This window comes from Eurosta solidaginis, chromosome 5 (genome assembly GCF_040869045.1).
Source record: "Eurosta solidaginis isolate ZX-2024a chromosome 5, ASM4086904v1, whole genome shotgun sequence".
In the NCBI taxonomy this organism is placed as follows: Eukaryota; Metazoa; Arthropoda; class Insecta; order Diptera; family Tephritidae; genus Eurosta; species Eurosta solidaginis.
The window spans coordinates 7,940,092-7,963,112 of NC_090323.1; the positions used below are offsets into that span (position 1 = coordinate 7,940,092).

The 23,021-nt window shown below is 39.1% G+C and overlaps 1 protein-coding gene across 4 annotated transcripts in view; it reads right to left on the bottom strand.

The window, feature by feature from the left end:
• LOC137253342 (uncharacterized) overlaps positions 1-22,615 on the bottom strand; it is a 51,568-nt gene extending 28,953 nt beyond the window's left edge. For all 4 annotated transcript variants that reach the window (XM_067790091.1, XM_067790089.1, XM_067790088.1 and 1 more), the window contains exon 1: positions 21,671-22,615. In XM_067790091.1, coding sequence (XP_067646192.1) covers positions 21,671-22,337 — 667 coding nt within the window. In that variant the 5' untranslated portion in view covers positions 22,338-22,615. The remainder of the gene's footprint in view (positions 1-21,670) is intronic.
• Positions 22,616-23,021: the final 406 nt, after the last annotated feature.

The window sequence follows — 23,021 nt, forward strand, 5'->3', positions numbered from 1 at the left end:
TGGTAACATTGGCATCCGACCACCTGCCCATACTTATTTCGCTTGAGCGTACCGCCGACTTCATCGTCACTGAAAAACGCACTTTCATAAACTTCAAAAAAGGAAACTGGGAAGAATATAAATCCTTTACAGACAACCGCTTTGCTGCCCTCCCTATCCCGACTGATGCCCGCCAAGGGGAGCGTGCCTTCCGTAAGGTCATTAAATCCGCCTCGGCACATTTCATTCCCGCCGGGAGAATTCCCGAAATCCGGCCCACTTCCCGGCGGAGGCCGCAAACTTAGCGAGAGAACGTGACCTTATAAGACAGATTGATCCAGGCGACCCCCAAATAAGGGATATAAACCAACGCATCAGATTGCTTGTGGATGAACACAAGCGGGCGAAATGGGAGGAGCACCTAAGAGGTTGTAACCTCTCTACCGGTGTGGGTAAACTTTGGTCCACCGTAAAGTCCCTATCGAATCCGACGAAGCACAAAGACAAAGTTTCCATCGCCTTTGGCGACAAAGTGCTGTCGGACGCGAAAAAATGCGCGAGCGCTTTCTGCCGACAATATATAATGCATCCTACGGTCGACAAATATAGACGGAGAGCCAATAGACACGCACATAAACACAAATTCAGCGCGTCACCAATCACCATCACCGCTAAAGAGGTTGAGGACGCCATTGGTCGTGCTAAACCATCCAAAGCAGTGGGCCCAGACGGCATAGCCATGCCGATGCTTAAAAGCCTAGGGAAAGAGGGTTTCAAATATTTAGCGCATGTCTTCAACCTGTCTCTTTTCACCTTTGTCATACCTGAGAAATGGAAAATGGTCAAGGTGGTCCCGCTACTAAAGCCTGGGAAACCAGCTAACATAGGTGAGTCATATCGTCCGATATCTCTCCTATCGCCAGTGGCAAAGACGCTTGAAGCCATTTTGCTCCCTTATTTCCAAGCAAATTTGCAGCTAGCCCCTCATCAGCATGGCTTCAGAAAACTCCATAGTACTACCACCGCGCTAAATGCCATTGGCACCCAGATGAATTGCGGTTTAAATCAATACCCCCACCATAGAACAGTACTCGTAGCGCTAGACCTATCAAAAGCTTTTGATACGGTCAACCATGGCTCGTTACTGCAAGACCTGGAAGGGTCTACCCTTCCCCCATGTCTTAAAAGGTGGACCGCAAATTATCTGGGTGGTCGGCAGGCATCGGTGCAATTTAGAAACGAAACATCCAAACCAAGGAGAATTAAACAAGGGGTGCCACAGGGTGGTGTCCCATCCCCACTTTTGTTTAATTTCTACATATCTAAGCTACCTTCACCACCGGAAGGAGTCACAATCGTTTCCTACGCCGATGACTGCACAATAATGGCCACAGGCCCAGGCCCAAAGATCGATGCGCTATGCAATAAAATAAACGGCTACCTCCCTGATCTCTCCAGTTTTTTCGCCTCGCGAAACCTGGCATTATCACCGACTAAATCTTCCGCGACCTTATTTACAACATGGACGTCCCAAATGTCGACCATTTTGAACATCCACGTCGATGGCACTACGCTACCGACTGTCCTACACCCCAAAATCTTGGGTGTGACGTTTGATCAGGATCTACATTTTGGTGAGCACGCAGCCGCAATTGTTCCGAGAATTCAGAGCCGTAACAAAATCCTCAAATCCCTCGCTGGCAGTACTTGGGGAAAAGATAAAGAAACGCTCATGACTACATACAAAGCAATTAGCCAGCCGATTACGTGCTACGCGTCACCCATATGGTCGCCAAGCCTAAAAATCACCCACTGGAATAAACTACAGGCCTGCCAAAATACTGCTCTCAGAATCGCCACGGGCTGTCTTCTTATGTCCCTAGAACACCATCTGCATAATGAGGCGAGAATACTTCCCATCATGGAGAGAAATGAGATGCTGACCAAACAGTTCCTGTTGAATACCCAGAAACCTGGGCATCCCAACAGACATCTGATTGATGAACCAGCACCGCCTAGGGGCTTAAGGAGTCATCTCCGTAAGCATTTTGAGGAAATACGGCACCTGAGAACCCAGCCGTATGAAGTGAAAAAACACAAGCAGGTCCTTGGTGAACTCCATAAACAGGCGTCGGACCTTTATGCCGGGAATTGCCTGGTGAATCCAGTACTTAACGAAAATTATCGCGGAAGAGGAACGCATACTCCCCAGGGAAACGCGTGTCACTCTTGCTCAACTTCGTTCTGGATACTGTAACAGGTTAAACTCTTACCTATCCAGAATCAACCCCGACATACAAAATGTATGCCCCGCTTGCAATGTATCCCCACATGACACCAACCATCTCTTCAATTGTAATGTGGAACCAACGCCTCTAACACCCCTTTCCTTATGGTCCACCCCTGTTGAAACGGCAAGTTTCCTTGGACTCCCGTTAGAGGATATTGATGACAATTCGTGATCGGTCGCGGCTATTAGGTAGGGCGAGCATTGCTACAACAACAACAACAACAACCAGGTGTATCGAGAAATCCAAATTTTCTTTCAATTTGCATTCGCCACGTCCAATTGTTGTTATGCCTTACACTGCTCTTCCTGCTGCCCCGAAACGTCGCTTGAGCAAAGGTTCTCCCACACCGAAGATTCCGAAAATTGATGAGGGTACAGTTGTCACCCTAACAGCTGTATATAATACACTGAAGGAAGTACAGTCGAAGGTACACCAACAGACTGATCAGTTACGAGTATTAATCGAGAGTGTCTCTCAGAGAATTTAAAACATCTTCGTGTACATGTAAGTGACAGTTCTGATTGTTCGCTCTGCCCCGACCTCCTAAATAATGCATTTGTTTGTCGCGTCTCCCAGTCTTGTGTTAGTACTAGTACCCCCGCCTATACTTCCTCTGTCGTGACCGTGTGTCGAATCTTTGAGTTTAAAACTGTGTCGGAATATGATGTGGCTAGATGCATTTACAATATAAAATCGAATGCAATTGGTGAGGACAACATACCAATTAAGTTCGTGAAATTGATTGCACCTTACATTTTGCCAACCCTCACCCATATCCTGAATCACAGTATCACAACTTCATGCTTCCCTGATGGGTGGAAAGTGGCCACTGTTCGATCCATCGCCAAAACTAAGTCTGCATGTTGCCTGCTCTCTCAAAGGTCTTCGAGATATTGCTGTTCGAACAAATACTTGACCATATTAAAAAGTTTGCCCTCTTGTCCCCATATCCGTCAGGCTTCAGAGCTAGGCACAGTTGTTCCACGGCTATACTAAAAATGTTAGATGACATTAGGGGATCCTTCGACAAAAATCAACTGACTTTACTATGCTTACTTGACTTTTCAAAAGCGTTTGACTCGGTGAATTATGACTTGCTTTGTATGAAGCTAAACAACTACTTTGGTTTTAAGGATTCCGCAACGCGTCTCATGCGGAGCTATCTGACGGGTAGATCCCAGCGTGTCAAAATGGGCTCCGAAGCGTCTAGTCTAAAACCGTTACTCACTGGGGTACCGCAAGGATCTATTTTGGGGCCGCTACTATTCAGTATTTTTATTAACGATATTTTCTTTGTATGCCAGCATGTACACATGCATGCTTATGCTGACGATATACAGCTATATCTATCCGGGAAGCATGAGGACATAGGGGATATATGCTCGAGGTTGAATAGGGACCTAACATCCATTTCTGACTGGGCGACGAAAAATGAGCTATGCCTAAATAGTGATAAATCGTATGTGCTGCCCATAGCTAAAAAGCGAATAGATTTTCAAAATATACCACCTGTGTACATTGCCGACAAAAGCCTAAAACTAGTACCCAAAGTAACCATTCTTGGTTTCATTATCAATACTACTTTGACTTGCAACGACCATGTGAACTCTGTTGTTAGTAAGGTGTATTATGTTCTGAGGAACCTGAGAATGTCTGCAACCTTTACCCCCGCTAACATTAGAAGAAAGCTTGCCATATAATTAATTATGCCGATAATTTGCTACTCTGAGCTAGTGTACAGCAAGTTAAGTTCCCAGTCTGCACACAAAATTGATGTAGCATTCAACCATCTCACCCGTTATGTGTTCGGATTAAGTAAGTTTGACCACATATCTGGTTGGAGATCGCGTTTGTTGGGCTGTGAAATTTCTAATTACCTGAAAGCCAGAAACTGTATTTTTCTCTATCGACTTATTAGTTATAAAGAGCCAAGCTACTTATATGATAAGTTAGTTTTCCCCAGATCTGCCCGAATCAACGATTTAATAGTGCCAACTTATAACTATTTAACTTCGGCGCTGCTATTCTTTGTCAATGCTATTCGTACATGGAACTCTATTCCAGCACCTATTCGAAGTAGTCTTAATAAAAGTAACTTTATAAATATTATTTATATTTTTTTCAGTTAACGTAAATATGTATATCTGAGTTTTCGCTATCTACAATTACTAGTCAATGTGAATGAGCTTTGCCACTATGTTATTCTCAAAGTGTAATAATTTATTTATTTATTTATTTATATATTAACTATAGATGCTAGTTTTAAATACAATTTTCCTATTAAATTTTTTATTTATAAATTTGAGTTTGTTATTAAGTTTGACATAGTTCGACTTATTTTATTATTTTTATTATTATAAGAGTTATTCATCTTGGTTGTACTATAAAAGATCCTAGATCTTATTGTACTAATATCTTGTCAATAAATACATACATACATACATACATACTACTCTGACGGACAAGCGGCTATCAAGGCGATGAGTTCAGCTACAGTGCGATCGGGGGTGGTCTGGGAGTGCCTGACCTGTTGTTGTTGTTGTTATAGAAATGCTCGCCCCACCTAATAGCCGCGACCGATCACATATTGTCATCAATAGCCGTGTTTTTTAACACGCGTATATCCGTTTACGCTTAAACTTTATATTGACTGCTAGTCGACAAACTATAAATACACCTCTGAAATTGCTGCGCATAAATTTTGTCCTACTAAATTTAAATACGCATTATACTCAGATGTAACTGAAATATGTGTCTTTGTTTCACCCTCTACACTAATTCTATGTATTCTATGTGTGTCCACAATTCATCGCAACTGATTCAGCTATATGTTATACCCTATGGCCATCAGAGCGTTGCGTCTCCGCTTTTCGGTACACCCTGTTGCTGTAGCTAGTTGTTTAACCACAGCCGCTAGATGGGTCTCCTAAGCATTATCTAAGCGAAGATAGACGTTTTTTAACACGCGCAAACGAAACGTATACGCGCGTGTTAAAAAACACGGCTAATATCCTCTAACGGGAGTCCAAGGAAACTTGCCGTTTCAACAGGGGTGGACCATAAGGAAAGGGGTGTTAGAGGCGTTGGTTCCACATTACAATTGAAGAGATGGTTGGTGTCATGTGGGGACACATTGCAAGCGGGGCATACATTTTGTATGTCGGGGTTGATTCTGGATAGGTAAGAGTTTAACCTGTTACAGTATCCAGAACGAAGTTGAGCAAGAGTGACACGCGTTTCTCTGGGGAGTATGCGTTCCTCTTCCGCAAGTTTTGGATAATTTTCGTTAAGTACTGGATTCACCGGGCAATTCCCGGCATAAAGGTCCGACGCCTGTTTATGGAGTTCACCAAGGACCTGCTTGTGTTTTTTTACTTCATACTGCTGGGTTCTCAGGTGCCGTATTTCCTCAAAATGCTTACGGAGATGACTCCTTAAGCCCCTAGGCGGTGCTGGTTCATCAATCAGATGTCTGTTGGGATGCCCAGGTTTCTGGGTATTCAACAGGAACTGTTTGGTCAGCATCTCATTTCTCTCTCTGATGGGGAGTATTCTCGCCTCATTATGCAGATGGTGTTCTAGGGACATAAGAAGACAGCCCGTGGCGATTCTGAGAGCAGTATTTTGGCAGGCCTGTAGTTTCTTCCAGTGGGTGATTTTTAGGCTTGGCGACCATATGGGGGAGCAACCTTATCGCTACAACAACAACAACAAGATGGCTGTAGGGATTTCGGGATTCCACTAACCACCTGTGGTTTGCTCCTGCGTAGATGTCCCTAGATTCAGCTCAGCAAATGTTGGGCGGACACCACCTCTCGCACGGTAGCAAGATCTTTTTGTCCAGACGCGGATGGCAGGTCTGCCGACAGAATTGGGTTTATTAAGGCTCACCTATCAATGGTCATTGGGGTTTTGACGTGGCACTGCCCCATGGGTATCCATACGGTACGTCTCAATATACTGGAAACCCCATCCTGCTGTTGCTGTATTTAGGATGATGAGGTGGAATCATCGAATCACTTTATGCTTGATTGCCCAGCTTTTTCCAGAGCTAGGCGAAAGCTTCGGTCGCGACTCACTGGAATCTCCGGAGGATTTATCCAAGATTATCATTCGGAACTTTATCGTTGCTACGCAAATATTCTCTAAGTAACTATAGCTATGTCACCGTTATTTTATTGTATGTGGCATCACAAAGGACATTCAGTACCTAAATGAAATATTAATCGATAAATTTGAAAGAAGTAAATGTAATATACTAATCGGGGATTTTAATATAAACATGAACTACATATCAACATATAGTACAAAATTAAATGAGATATTTTCTGTGATGGGTATGACCCAAAAAGTAGAATTTAATACTCGAATTACAGATGCAAGTGCATCTAAAATTGATTTATTATATCCAAATGCAGATGAAATTCAGTGCAATAATTTGCCTGCATACAAAATTTCAGATCATGAAACAATAATGTTTAATATTAAAACGTCTAAATCATACCAGATGAGAATGACCAAGAAAATCACAGCTTGGGATAAATATAATAGTTAGTTAGTTAGTTATTTTATTTATTACAGTCTTTAGACTTAGATTAAATCTATGAGATCACATTTATACATTGTACAGTCTTTGGATTTTGCATAATTAATTTTGAGTTATAAAATGTATTTCTTTTTTACCTAATAGGTACTCCTTTACAATATTCGTACCTCTTGAACACTTTCATATTTTTACAATCTTTTAAGTCCCTAGGAAGTTCATTGTATTCTCTTAATCCCTCAAAATATATACTCTTTTTATCAAATTCGGATTTTACAATTGGCAAGTGGAAATTATTTTTGTTTCTTGTGTTATAGTTATGGACATCGTTGTTGTATTTTACACGATCATTTAGATAATTTGGTAGGTTTCCTAATTTCATGTTGTGTATGAATTTCAAAGTATAATATAACACAAGCTGTTTTGCACTAAGCCAGTTCAAGCTGTTTAGTAGCTCTTGTATGGGAGTATCAAAACGCTTCTTTAAAATAAATCGCATCACCGTATTTTGTTTTCTCTGCAACGTATTTATCCTTGAATCAGCTATTGTAAATAGAATCGTTGGGCAACATATAAAATGAGGTTCAACGATAGACTTATAAACCATTGTTTTATAGTATCGGCTTATGTGCTTGCACGTCCGTATCATAAAACCTATCTTCTTTGAAACTTTCCCCTCTACATATTTAGGATGCTCATCAAACTTTAATCTTTAATCTATTATAACTCCTAAGTATTTTATTTGGTTTATTCTTTCTAATGGGATATTTGCTATTTTTAGGGTTACATTGTCAACTCCCGAGTGTATTTTACTCATAACCATCCATTTTGTTTTCTCAATATTATTTTTGAGCTTGTTTCGACATAGCCATTTGTATACAGAGTCTATATCCGCTTGTATTTTTGATATGGCCTCAGTTACGGATGGACAGCTTATCGTCAACAGTGCATCATCTGCGAATAGTCTTATTTTACAGTGACCCAAACAAGTTTTAATATCATTTATGTATATTATTGTCACGGATATTAGCATCACTAAATTATCCCATCACTAAGGTGATGCGAAGGCCATGCCAAGCAGTATTTACGTTAATAATTAAATCAAGTATACACATATATAAGGCAGCCCAGAGAGATGTCACACACAGATGCATTTACTTATATGCCTATGTGCGCAAACTACAAACATTCACATCAATAATTCAATCTTTATGTATCTACATAAACGAATAAATAATTGCGTCTACACAGATGTACGTATACGAGCAGCGGAGCGGCAATGCACAAACACGTGCATATATCTTATCTGAGTTGTCACAAGAGAGAGCAATAATTTGTGCACGTAGTTGTGGCTGGCGATTTTGTAGCCGAAACAACTAGTAAGTTCTGGAAATCGAAGAGCCTAGAAGTATGCAGCGTAAACTATAAAAGCGGGGCAAGCGAGTAAGAAGTATTCAGTTTTGATTTGAGTTGTCAAGCAGTTTGATTAAGACGATATCTAGCGAGCAATAGCAGTGTTATTTTGAATAGTAGAGTTTCATTGAGCTATCAATCAGTGTGGTTATTAAGCAAGCTATTCGTTGCACAGTTTGTTATTGTGAAGTACTTTAATAAAGGCCATTTTGCATTATTACAAATTGGAGTTATTTATTCAACAGTTTAGTGATTCGAACTTAGCAGAGGATTGCAAATAAGAGGATTTACAAGCAAATTCGTTACAATTGGTGTCAGAAGAGGAATTGTTGAATAAATTCCAAAGGACAACAAGGACATGGCAAAGTTCGGTGAATTGAAGATCCAGCAACTAAAGAAGGAGTTGGACTTCAGGCACGGCTACGAGAGGCAATGGAAGCAGAAGGAATTGATGTGGAAGAGCATGTCTTTCATCTTGATAGCGAGGAGACAACAAAAATTGAAGAGAAAAACGAAACATCGCAGACGGTTACCAGTACAGACTTGAACATGATTTTAGCTGCAATATCTGCTCAAACATCGACAGTGTCATCTCAACTGGCAGAACAGCAAACATATATGGAATCGCAGGAGAACCGAATAACATCGAAGATTGAAGCACAGGAAACAAAAATTTCTTCACAACTTGAAGAACAGAAGACGTATATGGTATCCCAACTGGAGTCGCAGGAAACCCGTATAACATCCAAGATGGAAACGCTGGAAGAACAGAAGACATATATGGCATCCCAACTGGAATCGCAGGAGACACGCATAACATCAAAGATGGAAGAACAAGAAGAGCGCTTATCATTACAGGTGGCACAAATGTCTTCACAGTTAGAAGCACAGGAAGCAAGGGTAACATCAAAGCTGGAAGCGCAGGATGCAAAAATCGCTCAATTTCAGGCAGAAGTCGATGATTTAAAGGGTCGTATGGAGCAGTTACAATTAAACCGTCCAGCAGTTTCAGCGAGTAATCCAAAGGTAAAAACACCATCCTTTGACGGTTCTGTTCCTTTCCAGGTCTTTAAGCTACAGTTTGAGAAGACCGCAGCAGTGAACAACTGGAATGTGGAAGATAAAGTTACCGCGCTCTTCGTAGCATTGAAAGGACCAGCTGCCGAAATCTTACAGACTATTCCAGAGTACGAACGGAACAGTTATGACGCATTGATGGCTGCTGTAGAACGACGTTATGGAAGCGAGCATAGAAAACAGATATTCCAAATTGAGTTGCAAAACCGCTACCAAAAAGCAAATGAGACATTGCAGGAGTTGGCTTCAGATGTTGAAAGGTTGGCTCATCTCGCAAATGCGGACGCACCCGTGGAATACACCGAGAGGGTAAAAATCCAGAGTTTTATAAATGGCATACGAGACGTGGAAACGAAGCGAGCTACATACGCGAACCCAAAACTGACATTTGCTGAAACGGTATCACATGCATTGACTCAGGAAACTGCCTCCCTATTAAGTAAACCAGCATATAAGGCTCATCGTGTAGAAATAGAAAGGCCAGAACGGGTAGACACAATTTTGGAAGCACTGAAGGGATCACAACAGAAAAATGCCGGAGTTATTAAATGTTTCAAGTGCGGCAACCCAGGTCATATTGCACGACATTGCAGCACCGGTCCCAATAGCTCCAACAATGTGGGTGGCCGTAAACGCAGAGCTGAAGGAGATGAGCAAATCTCCAAGTCCACTCAATCGTTAAACTAAAGCGAGTCAGCCGCAAGGGGCGACAGCTGGCTCCCTCAATTGAATGCCCCATAATCTCTATCTCACAAATTGGAAGAAGGTCAAACAATCTTACTGTCGGAGGACATGTGGATGGAAAGGAACGTTTACTGACTGTAGATACGGGTGCATCTCATTCCATCATTCGAGCGGATTTAGTCAACAAGAAGATAACACCATTGCATGGAGCAAGATTGCGTACAGCCACTGGAGAAGACAGCACGGTTCTAGGAGAAGTATCATGTGAAGTCGCAATTGGGAACGTCACGGTAGTACACAATTTTATAGTGGCAGAGATTGTTGATGAAATCATAATTGGAGTGGACTTCTTAATCGACCAGGGCATCAAGATCGACATGCAAAGCAAGACGATGCGATATAAGAACATGGATGTACCACTTAATTTCGGCTACGAGAGAGGCTACAGCAGTAAACGAGTGCTGGTGGAAGAGAGTCAGCGAGTACCACCAAAATCCGAAGCAGTCATCTGGGCAAAGGTTGATGGAGATTGTGGGACAAACAAATTGTGGGTTGTCGAAGCAGCAAACAAATCAGCACTGAACATACTTGTAGGAAAAACCCTGGCTATGACAAAACAAGATAGACGTGTTCCAGTAAGAGTACTCAATGAGTTCAATTCACCACTCAAACTGACTAAAGGAGCTATTTTGGGAAGATGCCAAGAGGCTGAAGTAGTTATTAACTGTGAACAGCTCCAGGAACACGTTTCAGGTAGTAATACTAATCTTTCAAATGACATCACGGCATGGACGCAGGGGCTAAAGGAAGCATATCAGAGTAAGGCAAAACAACTGCTCCTAAAGTACGCGAACATATTTGACCAGGATGTTTCTAAACCAGGCCGCACCAACGTTGTGAAACATCAATTGACACTGGAGATGCGAGGCCGATTCGTCAAGCTCCACGTAGTGTTCCACTGGCGAAGCGGCAAGTTGTGAGTCAAATTATACAAGAAATGAGCGACAGCGGCGTCATCGAACCATCACCTAGTCCCTGGAGCTCACCGGTAGTACTTGTAAAGAAGAAGGATGGAAAAATGAGGTTTTGCGTGGACTACCGGAAGTTGAATGACGTTACGAAAAAGGATAGCTACCCATTGCCAAGAATTGACGACACTCTGGACTCGCTCTCTGGTACGAAATGGTTTTCCACACTGGACTTGAAAAGCGTCTACTGGCAGGTAAAGGAGGAAGACAAAGAGAAAACAGCCTTCAGCGTCGGAGATGGTCTTTGGCAATTTACAGTAATGCCCTTTGGACTATGTAATGCACCAGCTACTTTCGAGAGACTCATGGATCAGGTATTGAAAGGACTACATTGGAAAATATGCTTGGTGTACCTGGACGACATCATCGTATTGGGCAAGAATTTCGATGAACATCTTAAGAACTTGGAGGAAGTTTTCCAAAGAATAGCTGGCGCTGGTCTGAAGTTAAGTCCCAAAAAGTGTGCGCTGTTTAAAAAGGAAGTAAATTATTTGGGTCACAAGGTAACGACAGAGGGCATCTGCACTGCGAACGAAAAGATAGAGGCTGTAAAGGATTGGCCAAGACCACAGAACCTACATGAATTAAGAAGTTTCCTTGGGCTGTGCACATATTACCGCCGATTTGTACAAAATTTTTCCAGCGTAGCCCATAGCCTCCATGAGCTTACAAGAAAAAATAAAGCTTTTGAATGGAAGAAGGAGCAAGAAGTGGCTTTCCAAACATTGAAGGAGCGTTTGTGCACTGCCCCAATGTTAGCATATCCGATTCCAGGAGCAACATTTATTCTAGATACAGATGCGAGTGGATATGCTATAGGAGGCGTTTTATCATAACTGGTCGATGGACAGGAGAAGGTAGTTGCATATTACAGCCGTTCGATTGGAAACCCAGAGAGGAACTACTGCGTTACGCGGAGAGAGCTGTTGGCATTGGTAGAGTGCGTTAAACTTTTTCACAAATACCTCTACGGCCAGCGATTCCGTGTCAGGACAGATCACGCAGCTTTAAAATGGCTACTGCAGTTCCGTAATCCGGAAGGACAATTGGCACGGTGGATCGAGCGACTACAAATCTATGACTTTTCCATTGAGCATCGAAAAGGTAGTACCCATGGAAATGCCGATGCAATGTCACGAAGACCATGTAGTTTGGAATGCAAGCACTGTTCAAAAGCCGAGGCTAAAGAAGGCATTATAGATGTCCGGCTAATGACTATTACATGTACAGATGAATGGGACAAGGAACAGCTAAGAAAGTGCCAGCTAGAAGATGCAGATCTGTCACGTGTTATGCAAGGGCTCGAACGAAATGAAAGACCAAACAGAGAAGAGATGTCAGCAGAGAGTCCCATTGCGAAGTCATATTGGGCACAGTGGAACAGTTTGGAATTGATATCCGGTTGCCTTCATCGAGTATGGGAGAGTGAGGATGGTAAATACAAGAATAAACTGATAGTTGTTCCCAGAAAAAGGATTCCTGATGTGCTCAGCGAGCTGCATAATGGTCCAAGCGGAGGTCATCTTGGAATCACGAAGACGCTCGAGAAGATTAAACAGAGATTCTATTGGGTTGGTTGCCGTCAGTCGGTTACTGAGTGGATTGCGAACTGCGAGGTTTGCAGCAGAGCGAAAGGGCCCAGAACACGAAGTCATGGCCAGATGAAGCAATATAACTCAGGTGCGCCATTTGAAAGGATCGCTATGGATGTCGCCGGTCCATTTCCTACTAGCAACGTCGGAAACAAATATGTACTGGTAGTTATGGATTATTTCAGCAAATGGCCAGAGGTATACCCAATCCCAAATCAAGAAGCGGAAACGGTAGCAGAAGTTTTTATAAACAATTGGGTTGCAAGGTATGGTGTACCAATGGAGTTACATTCTGACCAAGGCAGGAATTTCGAATCAGCTGTGTTCCAGGAAATGTGTAAGTCATTGGGCATTCGAAAAACACGGACAACTGCATTGCATCCTCAATCCGATGGTATGGTAGAACGATTCAATAGAACATTGGAGGAGCACTTAAGGAAAGTAGTGGACAAGTACCATAAAGAATGGGATACCCGCATACCATTATTCTTGATGGCTTACCGATCAGCAGTGCATGAGACAACGGGCCAAACCCCTGCAAAAGTAATTTTTGGCAATGACCTTAGACTGCCAGCTGATTTGAAGTTTGGGATAGATGCCAATGCGGAGAGAAATGTCAGGAAATACACTAGTGATTTGGAAGAAGAGCTAAGAGAAATACATGATCTGATAAGGCAACGAACAAAGATTATGAGTGACAAGATGAAAGCCAGATATGATAAAGCAATTAATTCAGAAGGTTTTCAGGAAGGAGATATGGTGCTGTTATACAACCCACAACGTAAAAAAGGTTTGTCCCCGAAATTGCAGTGTAATTGGGAAGGCCCATACAAAGTTGTAAAACGGATCAACGATGTAGTGTACCGCATACAAACCATCGGTAAACCACGAACCAAAATGAAGGTGGTCCATTTGGAAAGGCTAGCAACGTTTAGATCGAGAGATTTGTCTGATCGGGACGATCACACTTAGGTGGAGGGCAGTGTCACGGATATTAGCATCACTAAATTATCCCATCACTAAGGCGATGCTAAGGCCATGCCAAGCAGTATTTACGTTAATAATTAAATCAAGTATACACATATATAAGGCAGCCCAGAGAGATGTCACACACAGATGCATTTACTTATATGCCTATGTGCGCAAACTACAAACATTCACATCAATAATTCAATCTTTATGTATCTACATAAACGAATAAATAATTGCGTCTACACAGATGTACGTATACGAGCAGCGGAGCGGCAATGCACAAACACGTGCATATATCTTATCTGAGTTGTCACAAGAGAGAGCAATAATTTGTGCACGTAGTTGTGGCTGGCGATTTTGTAGCCGAAACAACTAGTAAGTTCTGGAAATCGAAGAGCCTAGAAGTATGCAGCGTAAACTATAAAAGCGGGGCAAGCGAGTAAGAAGTATTCAGTTTTGACTTGAGTTGTCAAGCAGTTTGATTAAGACGATATCTAGCGAGCAATAGCAGTTTTATTTTGAATAGTAGAGTTTCATTGAGCTATCAATCAGTGTGGTTATTAAGCAAGCTATTCGTTGCACAGTTTGTTATTGTGAAGTACTTTAATAAAGGCCATTTTGCATTATTACAAATTGGAGTTATTTATTCAACAGTTTAGTGATTCGAACTTAGCAGAGGATTGCAAATAAGAGGATTTACAAGCAAATTCGTTACATTATGAACAGAATCGCGGCTAGTACTGATCCCTGTGGTAAACCTATTTCAACTTCTATTTCAGGAGATGTCACGTTCCTAATTAAAGTTCTCTGTTTTCTTCCTGTAAGGTAGCTTCTGAACCACTTTAAAGCTGTATTTCGGGCGCCGATGTTATATAATTTCCTGAACATCATATCTCTATCAATAGTTTCAAAAGCTCTTTTAAGGTCAAGAAAAACTGTGACTGTTACTAGTTTGCAAGACATTCCTTCTTTCCACTCTGCTAACGCCATGTTCAGTGCAGTTTCACAGGAGTGTTTCGATCTAAACCCTGATTGCTCGCTAATAATAATTTCATATTTATTTATTATTTTTATTTATTTTTTTTTTTTTTTATTTACATATTCTAGCAGCTGTTCTTTCAAATTTTCTCTATTATTTTTTCATCGCTAGGTAACGTATTTATTGGCCGTATTTCTTCTGGTTTTACTGTTCCTTTAACTTTTTCAACTGGTATAATTGTCGACGTTTTCCAGCATGCTGGAAAAACACCACTATTAAAGCTTTCATTAACTATGCTAGTATAATAGTATCCTAAGTATACCATACTATCTTTAATGGCACCTTCTGTTAATAGTTTTCTTCCACCATATTTTTTTGTAATGTCGCCGCTGTACGCAAGAACTGATCAACACTTACATTTTTAAGTTCAAATAAATTTCTATTTATGTCTGCCTCAGCTTCAACTGGCATAATGGTTTCAATACTACTACGTATTATTCTTATACTTTCAATAAAAAACTTATTTAATTGTCTTGCAATTTCATAATCTTCCTCAAAATAAGTGTTGTTTATAAAAACTTGTTTTATTTGAGAATTCTCGTTGTTCATATTTACAGCATCCTTTAGACATTTATTTCCACATCAGCCTTTGATTGTTACTGTTGATTGTGATTTTATTCTCCATGTATTTCTTCTTTTTAAACTTGATTACTCTTTTGTAGCGTCGTTTTATATAATTGTAATTCTCCCATGAGTTTGATATCTTTGCCAACTTGTAAAGTTCAAATTTTTGCTTGTTCAGTTCTGTAAGTTCACGATCGTACCACTTATTCATTATTTTGATTTGAACTTGCTTTTCAAATATTATCGTATCCATTACGTCTTCCAAAATGTTATTTATGACTATAACTTTTTCATCGACGTCACAGTTTGTAAGTTCGGCCAGATTATAATTCCTAAGATGATTTAATAAATTTTCCCCCGTATAGTTGTCCCAGCATAAGCGGTTATCATACACTCTCATTTTGTAGTTTTTTTGTACAGGCAGTTTGATACAAATTGTTTCATGATCTGATATTCTCTGATTCTCTAAGTTTTGTATTTCGATAACCGCTATTGCTATAGAGAAGGTCTATTTTGGTTTGTGATGATTCGGTTATTCTTGTATTAAAATTGATTAACTGTCTCATTGACATTGATGTGAATGTTTGGCTTAGCTAGTTTGAGTAAGTTGACCTTACATTCATGTTTATATTGAAATCACCAATAATGACATTGTTTCCATTTTCATTAAAATATTCGTCCAGCATTTCACCCATGTATCTAATGTACTCAGCATCGCTTGTATTCGGTGAATGGTATACTACACCAATTTGCCACTTAATTGTGCTTCTCGTTGTTTTCAGCACAACACACCACATATTATTGTTTATATTACTGTTGTATATTACTTTGAAGGTAATCAATTTATGAATATATATCAATACACCACCTGTGTGTCGGCTGTGTGAATCACACCTTGCATGGTTATAACCAACAATATTAAGCTCTGAATCACTGATATTCTCTGTGGTATGAGTCTCTGTACAAAAAACTAAATTTGGAGCTTCTTCTTCTATCATTCTTTCAACTTCTTCCTTATTGGCTGTGATACTGTTTATATTAAGGTATATGCACTTTATTTTATTTTTCAACTTTCGCTGCCTAATGTTATCTTTTAGATTGATGGCCTCATAATTTTTTAATTGCTAATACCCGAGCTTACTTTTTCTTTTTTGCAATTTGTTCACATAGCAAGGACATTCGTTCTGCAGCAAGTATCTTTGAAAAGTCCTCTTTATCAGCTTGTATTATAACGTCAAAAACTATTGTATTGCCTCGTTTTCTTTCTATTTTCTTCACAACTTTTAATGCACTTTCGCTTATGTGAGCGTTTTATTTTTTTATTCTCTCAATCAACTCAGCATTATCAACTTGAATATTTACACCTTTCAAGATTAAGCTTGGGCGAATCATGTTTGGCACCTTAATTTCGTAATCTTTTCCAATATTATTTTCAATCGCTGTTTTTATTCTTTCACGTTCAACATTATTTTCACTGTGAATTACCATTACACCGTTGCTTTTTGATGCGATATTCGAGATTTTTAAATTTTTAGGATCTACTTTGCTGTTTAAATCTTGTTTAGTTTTTTCCACTGATAATAGTGAAACCTTAATAAGCATCCTGAGATCATGTAACTTCAACATAAATGAAAACCTACTAATTGATGAGAAAGTCGAATTAGTTAACAACATAATAATGCAAGCTATGGAGAGTTTAACGTATGAAAAAGAAGTTAATATCAAGCTAATGAATAAATGGTACGACAGAGAATTGGCGTAAATGAATAAATGCAAATATAATAATTATAAGCTTGCGATACAAACAGGTGATTGGAACGAATATAAAAATATAAATCGTATCTACAAAAAGCTAGTTAAAATAAAGAAAGTTAAATATATGGAAAATAAAGTCGAAATGAATGAAAATAACGCCAAAGAAATGTGGAAACATCTCAAGCAAGCGGTTTGCTTAACGAGAGATAACGAAGGGATTAAAAAGGCGATAATAGATGGTATTATGGTAGAAAATGAGTTGGAAAATGGTCTAAATAGGTTCTTTATAAATAGCGTAATAGAACTTAATAGCATCATAGAACCTTGCCATGTAGCACTAAGTGATGTACAAGTCAATTCTAGATTAAAGTTTGCCAAAATAACAACAGATGAAGTTATTAATATTCTGAAAGAGTTCAAATATAAAATAGGCGGCAGAAAACTTGTATCTGATGGAGTACTTAAAGACTGTATATCGTATACAGGATATTTCTACGCACAAATAATCAATAACAGCCTAGAAGAGGGTGTTGTACCAGAAAAGTGGAAAACGTCAACGGTGATACCAGTGGAAAAAGTTAAAAAGACAGTAAAACCTGAAGAACTTAGACCCATAAACACCCTGCCTAGTGATTGTAAAATACTTGAAGCTTATGTTAAGAACCAGTTAATGAAATACCTTGAAGATAATAATATACTAGCCTACCAACAGTCAGGCTTTAGAAAGAAACATTCATGTGAGACAGCTCTTAATTTGGTGATACATGACTGGAAAGAAGAGTTAAATAATAAAAAAAGTGGTTGTTTCAGTCTTCCTTGACCTCAAACGAGCATTTGAAACAGTGGATTGGGAGATCTTAGTTAAAAAAATCCGACGTATAGGTATAACTGGTATAGAACTTGACTGGTTTCGCAGCTATTTGAAGCAGAGGAGACAGAAAACGGTTATAAATACCGTGATGTCTGATGAATTGGAAGTACCCATAGGGTTACCACAAGGCTCAGTTTTGGCACCGATAATGGCTTAAACAATATTATGTTTGAAAATTCTGTTATAGAATATGTTGACACGGCAAGAAATCTTGGCATAGTTTTTAACAAAACATTGTCCTGGAGAGACCATATCTTTAGAACCGTAGTAAAAGTGTACGGTATGCTCCGTACACTGTGGTTGACACAGTATTTCACTCCGCTACATATTCGACTACTTTTATCCAAAGCGTACTTAATACCTACGCTCCTCTACGGCTGTGAGATTTTTTCTAACTGTGACGCTGTGAGTAAAAAGAAGCTTAATGTTGCCTACAATAACATTGCTAGATACGTTTACGGGCTGAATAGACTTGATCACGTTTCCTGTTATTCTGCAAAGTTGCTAGACATTTCTTTTGACAATCTTTTAAAGTTTAGAACACTTATTACCTTGCATAAGATAATCTACACGAAGGAGCCTTATTACCTATAGTGAAGGCTTCAATTTCTTCATTCTACGAGGACAATGGTTCTTGCACATGTTAAGCACCGTATGCTAATTTCTGAACGCCAATTCTTCGTTACTTCGATCCGTCTTTGGAACTCCCTTCCAGCCAGAATAAGACAAATAAGTAATGCACTGCATTTCAAAAAAGAATTAATCTTGTTCTTTAATTGACTCACCTCTCCTTCTTCAACTGACTCTCTTTACTGATGTTCTATCCGTTTTTCTTGCCACCTCCTATTTCCTCAAAGGATAGAACCTAATATTATTACTGTACTACCTACCCTTGCAATGTCCCCTCTATTATTATTTCTGTTCTGTGTCCCTAGGCTAAGCTCTTTAAAATTTATTGTAACCATTAAGTCTTATTTTACAAATTATCTATTGTTTATCTAAGTTATTGAACCATTTTTTTGAATTTTCGCCATTGTTCTGACTAGCACTATAAAATAATTTTGTCAAATTGTTGTGTTAGGAAAAATTTAATAAAATACAAATACAAATACTGTTCTTAATTTATATTAATGATATAGTTAACGCTATTGAAGGTTGTGAAATTAAACTCTTCGCTGATGATGCATTAATAATGATTAGTGAGAATAATATTAATTCAGCACTTTCTAAAATACAACATGAACTGAATAACCTGTATAAATGGTTGTGCGGAAATAGACTGAAACTTAATATAAATAAAACGAAATTTATGATAATAACAAGGAGGAACGTTAATGAGGATATAATTGGTTTAAAAATAAATGACGAAAGCATACAAAAAGTTGACAGTATAAAATATTTGGGAATTATAATTGATAACAAACTCAAGTTTGAAGAACATATAAACTACACAGTCCAGAAAGTTGCAAAAAAAAATTCGGGTTATGCAGAGAACATCCAAATATATTCAAAAAAAAGTACAAAATAATTATATATAAATCCATTATAGAACCGCACTTTGTATACTGCCCATCTATTCTATTCATTGTGTCAGACAAAGAAGTAGATAAACTTCAAAAGATGCAAAACAGATGTATGAGATTTATTCTTAAAAATCCTAGAGATACTCGTACGGCTGATATGCTGAGAAGTTTGAACTGGTTAAGTGTAAAGCAAAAGATTTTTTTTCACGCTATGAAGTTTATATTTAATATTAAAAGTGAAAATGTACCTGAATATCTAAGTAAAAACGTAGTATTAGTTAAGCAAACACATAACATTAATACAAGGAATAAACATAATTTCAAACTGCCTTTATTCAGAACTGAAATAGATCAGCAAAATATTTTTTATCCTTTATAAAAAGTTTCAATGAACTGCCTATAGATATAAAAAGTTGTAATGAAATCGTAGCTTTTAAAGCAAAACTTTACGAATATTGTAAAACCTTAGCAATAAGACAGTAAATTGTAATCTAATTTAATTTATGAATTAGGCTTTTTTGCCGTAATAAATAAATGAAATGAAATGAAAATGTTGTCCAAGTGATCTTTCCCTATCAGGGCAGCTACCACCTAACCTAACCCACAAATTGTCTTGCTCCCAGCAGATCCTTGCTCCGGGAAGGTATCGAACCCAACCCGGGGCCAGTACCTGATCCCGGTTTAGACAAATGGTTTTCCTGTGTGTGCCGGAAAAGAACCTTTTTAGGACGGTCCCACTCTTGTCAGTGTGTCACGTGGAATGGTTACATCACACGGAGTGTTCTGGTCTGGATCTCAAAACCGTCTTCCCCGGAACTTTTACAATAAGTGATTGATAGAGCATGATATTCGTTTGCCATGCGAGGACTTGACTGTTGTTGTTGTGGCGATAAGGTTGCTCCCCGAAGGCTTTGGGGAGTGTTATCGATGTGATGGTCCTTTGCCGGATACAGATCCGGTACGCTCCGGTAACACAGCATCATTAAGGTGCTAGCCCGACCATCTCGGGAACGATTTATGTGGCCACATTAAACCTTCACGCCATCCCATCGCTCCCCAACCCCAAGTTCCATGAGGAGCTTAGGGTCGCCAGAGCCTCGTCTGTTAGTAAAACAGGAGTCGCCGAGGATAGGTGAGGTTGACAATTGGGTTTGAAGAAGCTATATATTGGCCTGGCAACCTGAAGGGTTGCGCTACACAGCCCCTTGCATCTGGTATTTTATTCGCCTCTTACGACAGGCATACCTACCGAGGGTATATTCTGACCCCCTAACCCGCTGGGGTCGAGGACTTTACTCTTCAAGGCCGATTCGCTGCTCGATTTTAAAGCTGGTGTTGTTGTTTGTGTTATTGCTGGTTGCCGAATAAACGAAATATTTTACTATTTCGAAATTATGGCTGCCAACAGTGGCGTGGTTGGCATGGCGCAAGTGCACTGACTCTTAGCTTGATGACAGCAGGTGATTCATTTTGTCCTCATTCTGTTCTAGACTTCCTAATGTTTGTATTTGATAAACATTTTTCTTGTTTTTAAATAACAAGAGTACATACATAATACATACATATGTACATAAATATGAAATAAACACAACGGTGGCTTTATATACAAGGTGATGCAGAATTAATCACAGCACCACTCCAGACATCGTTCTTTGGAGTTAGTTAAAGTTACTGCTTCATGTTAATCAGTCTCACACAGTCCATATTCTTAAGGAGAAATGTAGCAGGAAGCACCTTAACGAATCATCATAGATTCCCATTATTCCTTTAAGCCAAAGAAAATTAAGAAAACACGGAGTCAGCATAGTACGCTAACATGCTATTTACTCCTTGAAACAATAACCGACATTGACATTTAATTTTGATTCCCAAACAGGTGCTGGACATACCCATAGTACTTTTTCTAAGCGCGACCGAACGCAGCCAATGCAGAAAACGATTTTGTAAGACAGTTCGATTTGGGTTTCGGAGGGTTGGATATTTGTCCACAAATTTCATATAACTAATTTTTATTATTGTATACAATGAAAATTGCCGGAAGAATAGCGTCGACAAAAGGAAATTGAAAGCAAATTCAACTGCAAATAAGATTTATTTAAAAAAAAAAATGCATTTTATTAAAAAGGGTTGATGCTCGTTACGAACCCACGAATAAGCGAATAACATTCGTTAACGCTATCACCTCAGCCATGTAAGCTTGGAGTGCTGTGCAATAAAAAGTACAATATATCACACATTTGATACATAACCTTAAAAACAAAATACTAAGTCGAATGATGAAGGTTCCTACATGCATATTTATTTATATATATTTGGATTTTTTTAATACTTTTATTTACCTGTATTATTTGATTTTGTTTGTGTAACAATTTCTGTCATAGTTGGTGTGTATTCGAAATCAAGCGGTTTTAGACTTATATTTTTCACAGATTCCGTTCTATTTTCTAAGGAATCAGTTTCCACAGCACTGTAGCTATTAATGGTTTTTGTTGTTCCTATGTGAGCTGCAACGGATTGCACCTTGGGTGATGCCGTTGATAGTAGTGGTGTCGTGGTTTTTGTTTCTTTTGTATTTGATTCCAATTTAGGTTTGATAATTCCATCACCTTTTGTATATGGCCTATTTGCAGATAAATTTTTAGAATGATTGGATTGCTTCTTTTTCCTTTTATCTTCGGCCAATGTTTTTAACTTTTGCCTTCCAATTGCTTCAGCTAATTTACGATCCAGACCAGCCTGTTGTAATTTCTTCGGATCAATTACCATAAATTTACGTATAAGGCGTTTAGGATTGTTGGCATTATGAATATGATCCGCAATATTATTAAGCTTAGGATCAGTAGGTAGGGTGGGTAAGTTGGTATGAGTGGAACTATCACTTTCATTGGAAATGGTAGAAGCAGCTCCTGTCTCGCCAATTATCTTCGGAAATTGTGTTGCATTTTCCATGATGTACTCTTCTCTAAACGGTTTGGCTTTAGGCTCAATGGATTCATTACCACTCATTTTTGTTTCTAGAATCTTTCACACTACTTTTTCACAAAATATTAACATTGCATCAGCATGATACAAATAAATACCATCAAATTTTTTTTTCACTTCTGGAAACTAAAAATTCCACACTATATAGGCGCAGCTAAATGTGTATATAATCAGATGCCTTTCCTTTACGAAAAACTTTAACATGCACAACTAATAGAATATTTGTAAAACTCTTTATCGTAAAGTTTTTAAGATAATTAATACAACTTTTGCGAATTACACGATTAAACTATTAATTGCGAACCTCGTTGCGTATTTTTTGTGAATAATTACAGACGTGTAACTGAAAAGAAACACATGAAACACAGCACAGGGCGGTGAACAGAAGTGTAGACGATGGCTTCTCAGCACAAGTCACCTACGTTCAGATGCGTTTCTAAGCAGAGATATAAAGGTTTAGAGCACAAACAACAACGGAGAGAAATGTAGGGCCATCAACTTCCAAGTGTCAATATATGCAGACAGCTGCTGGGTGCAGCTCTGTCTTATATGCAAATACAGAGTCATCTTCGTCAAAACGAAGAATATATCATACAAATCAGCCGTTCGATAGATAATTTATTGAGGATTGCACTGCGACCATTGATCTATTGTGCCCTCACCTCCTTCACAGCACCTCATCCAAGCCGATTTCCTAAATGAACCCGA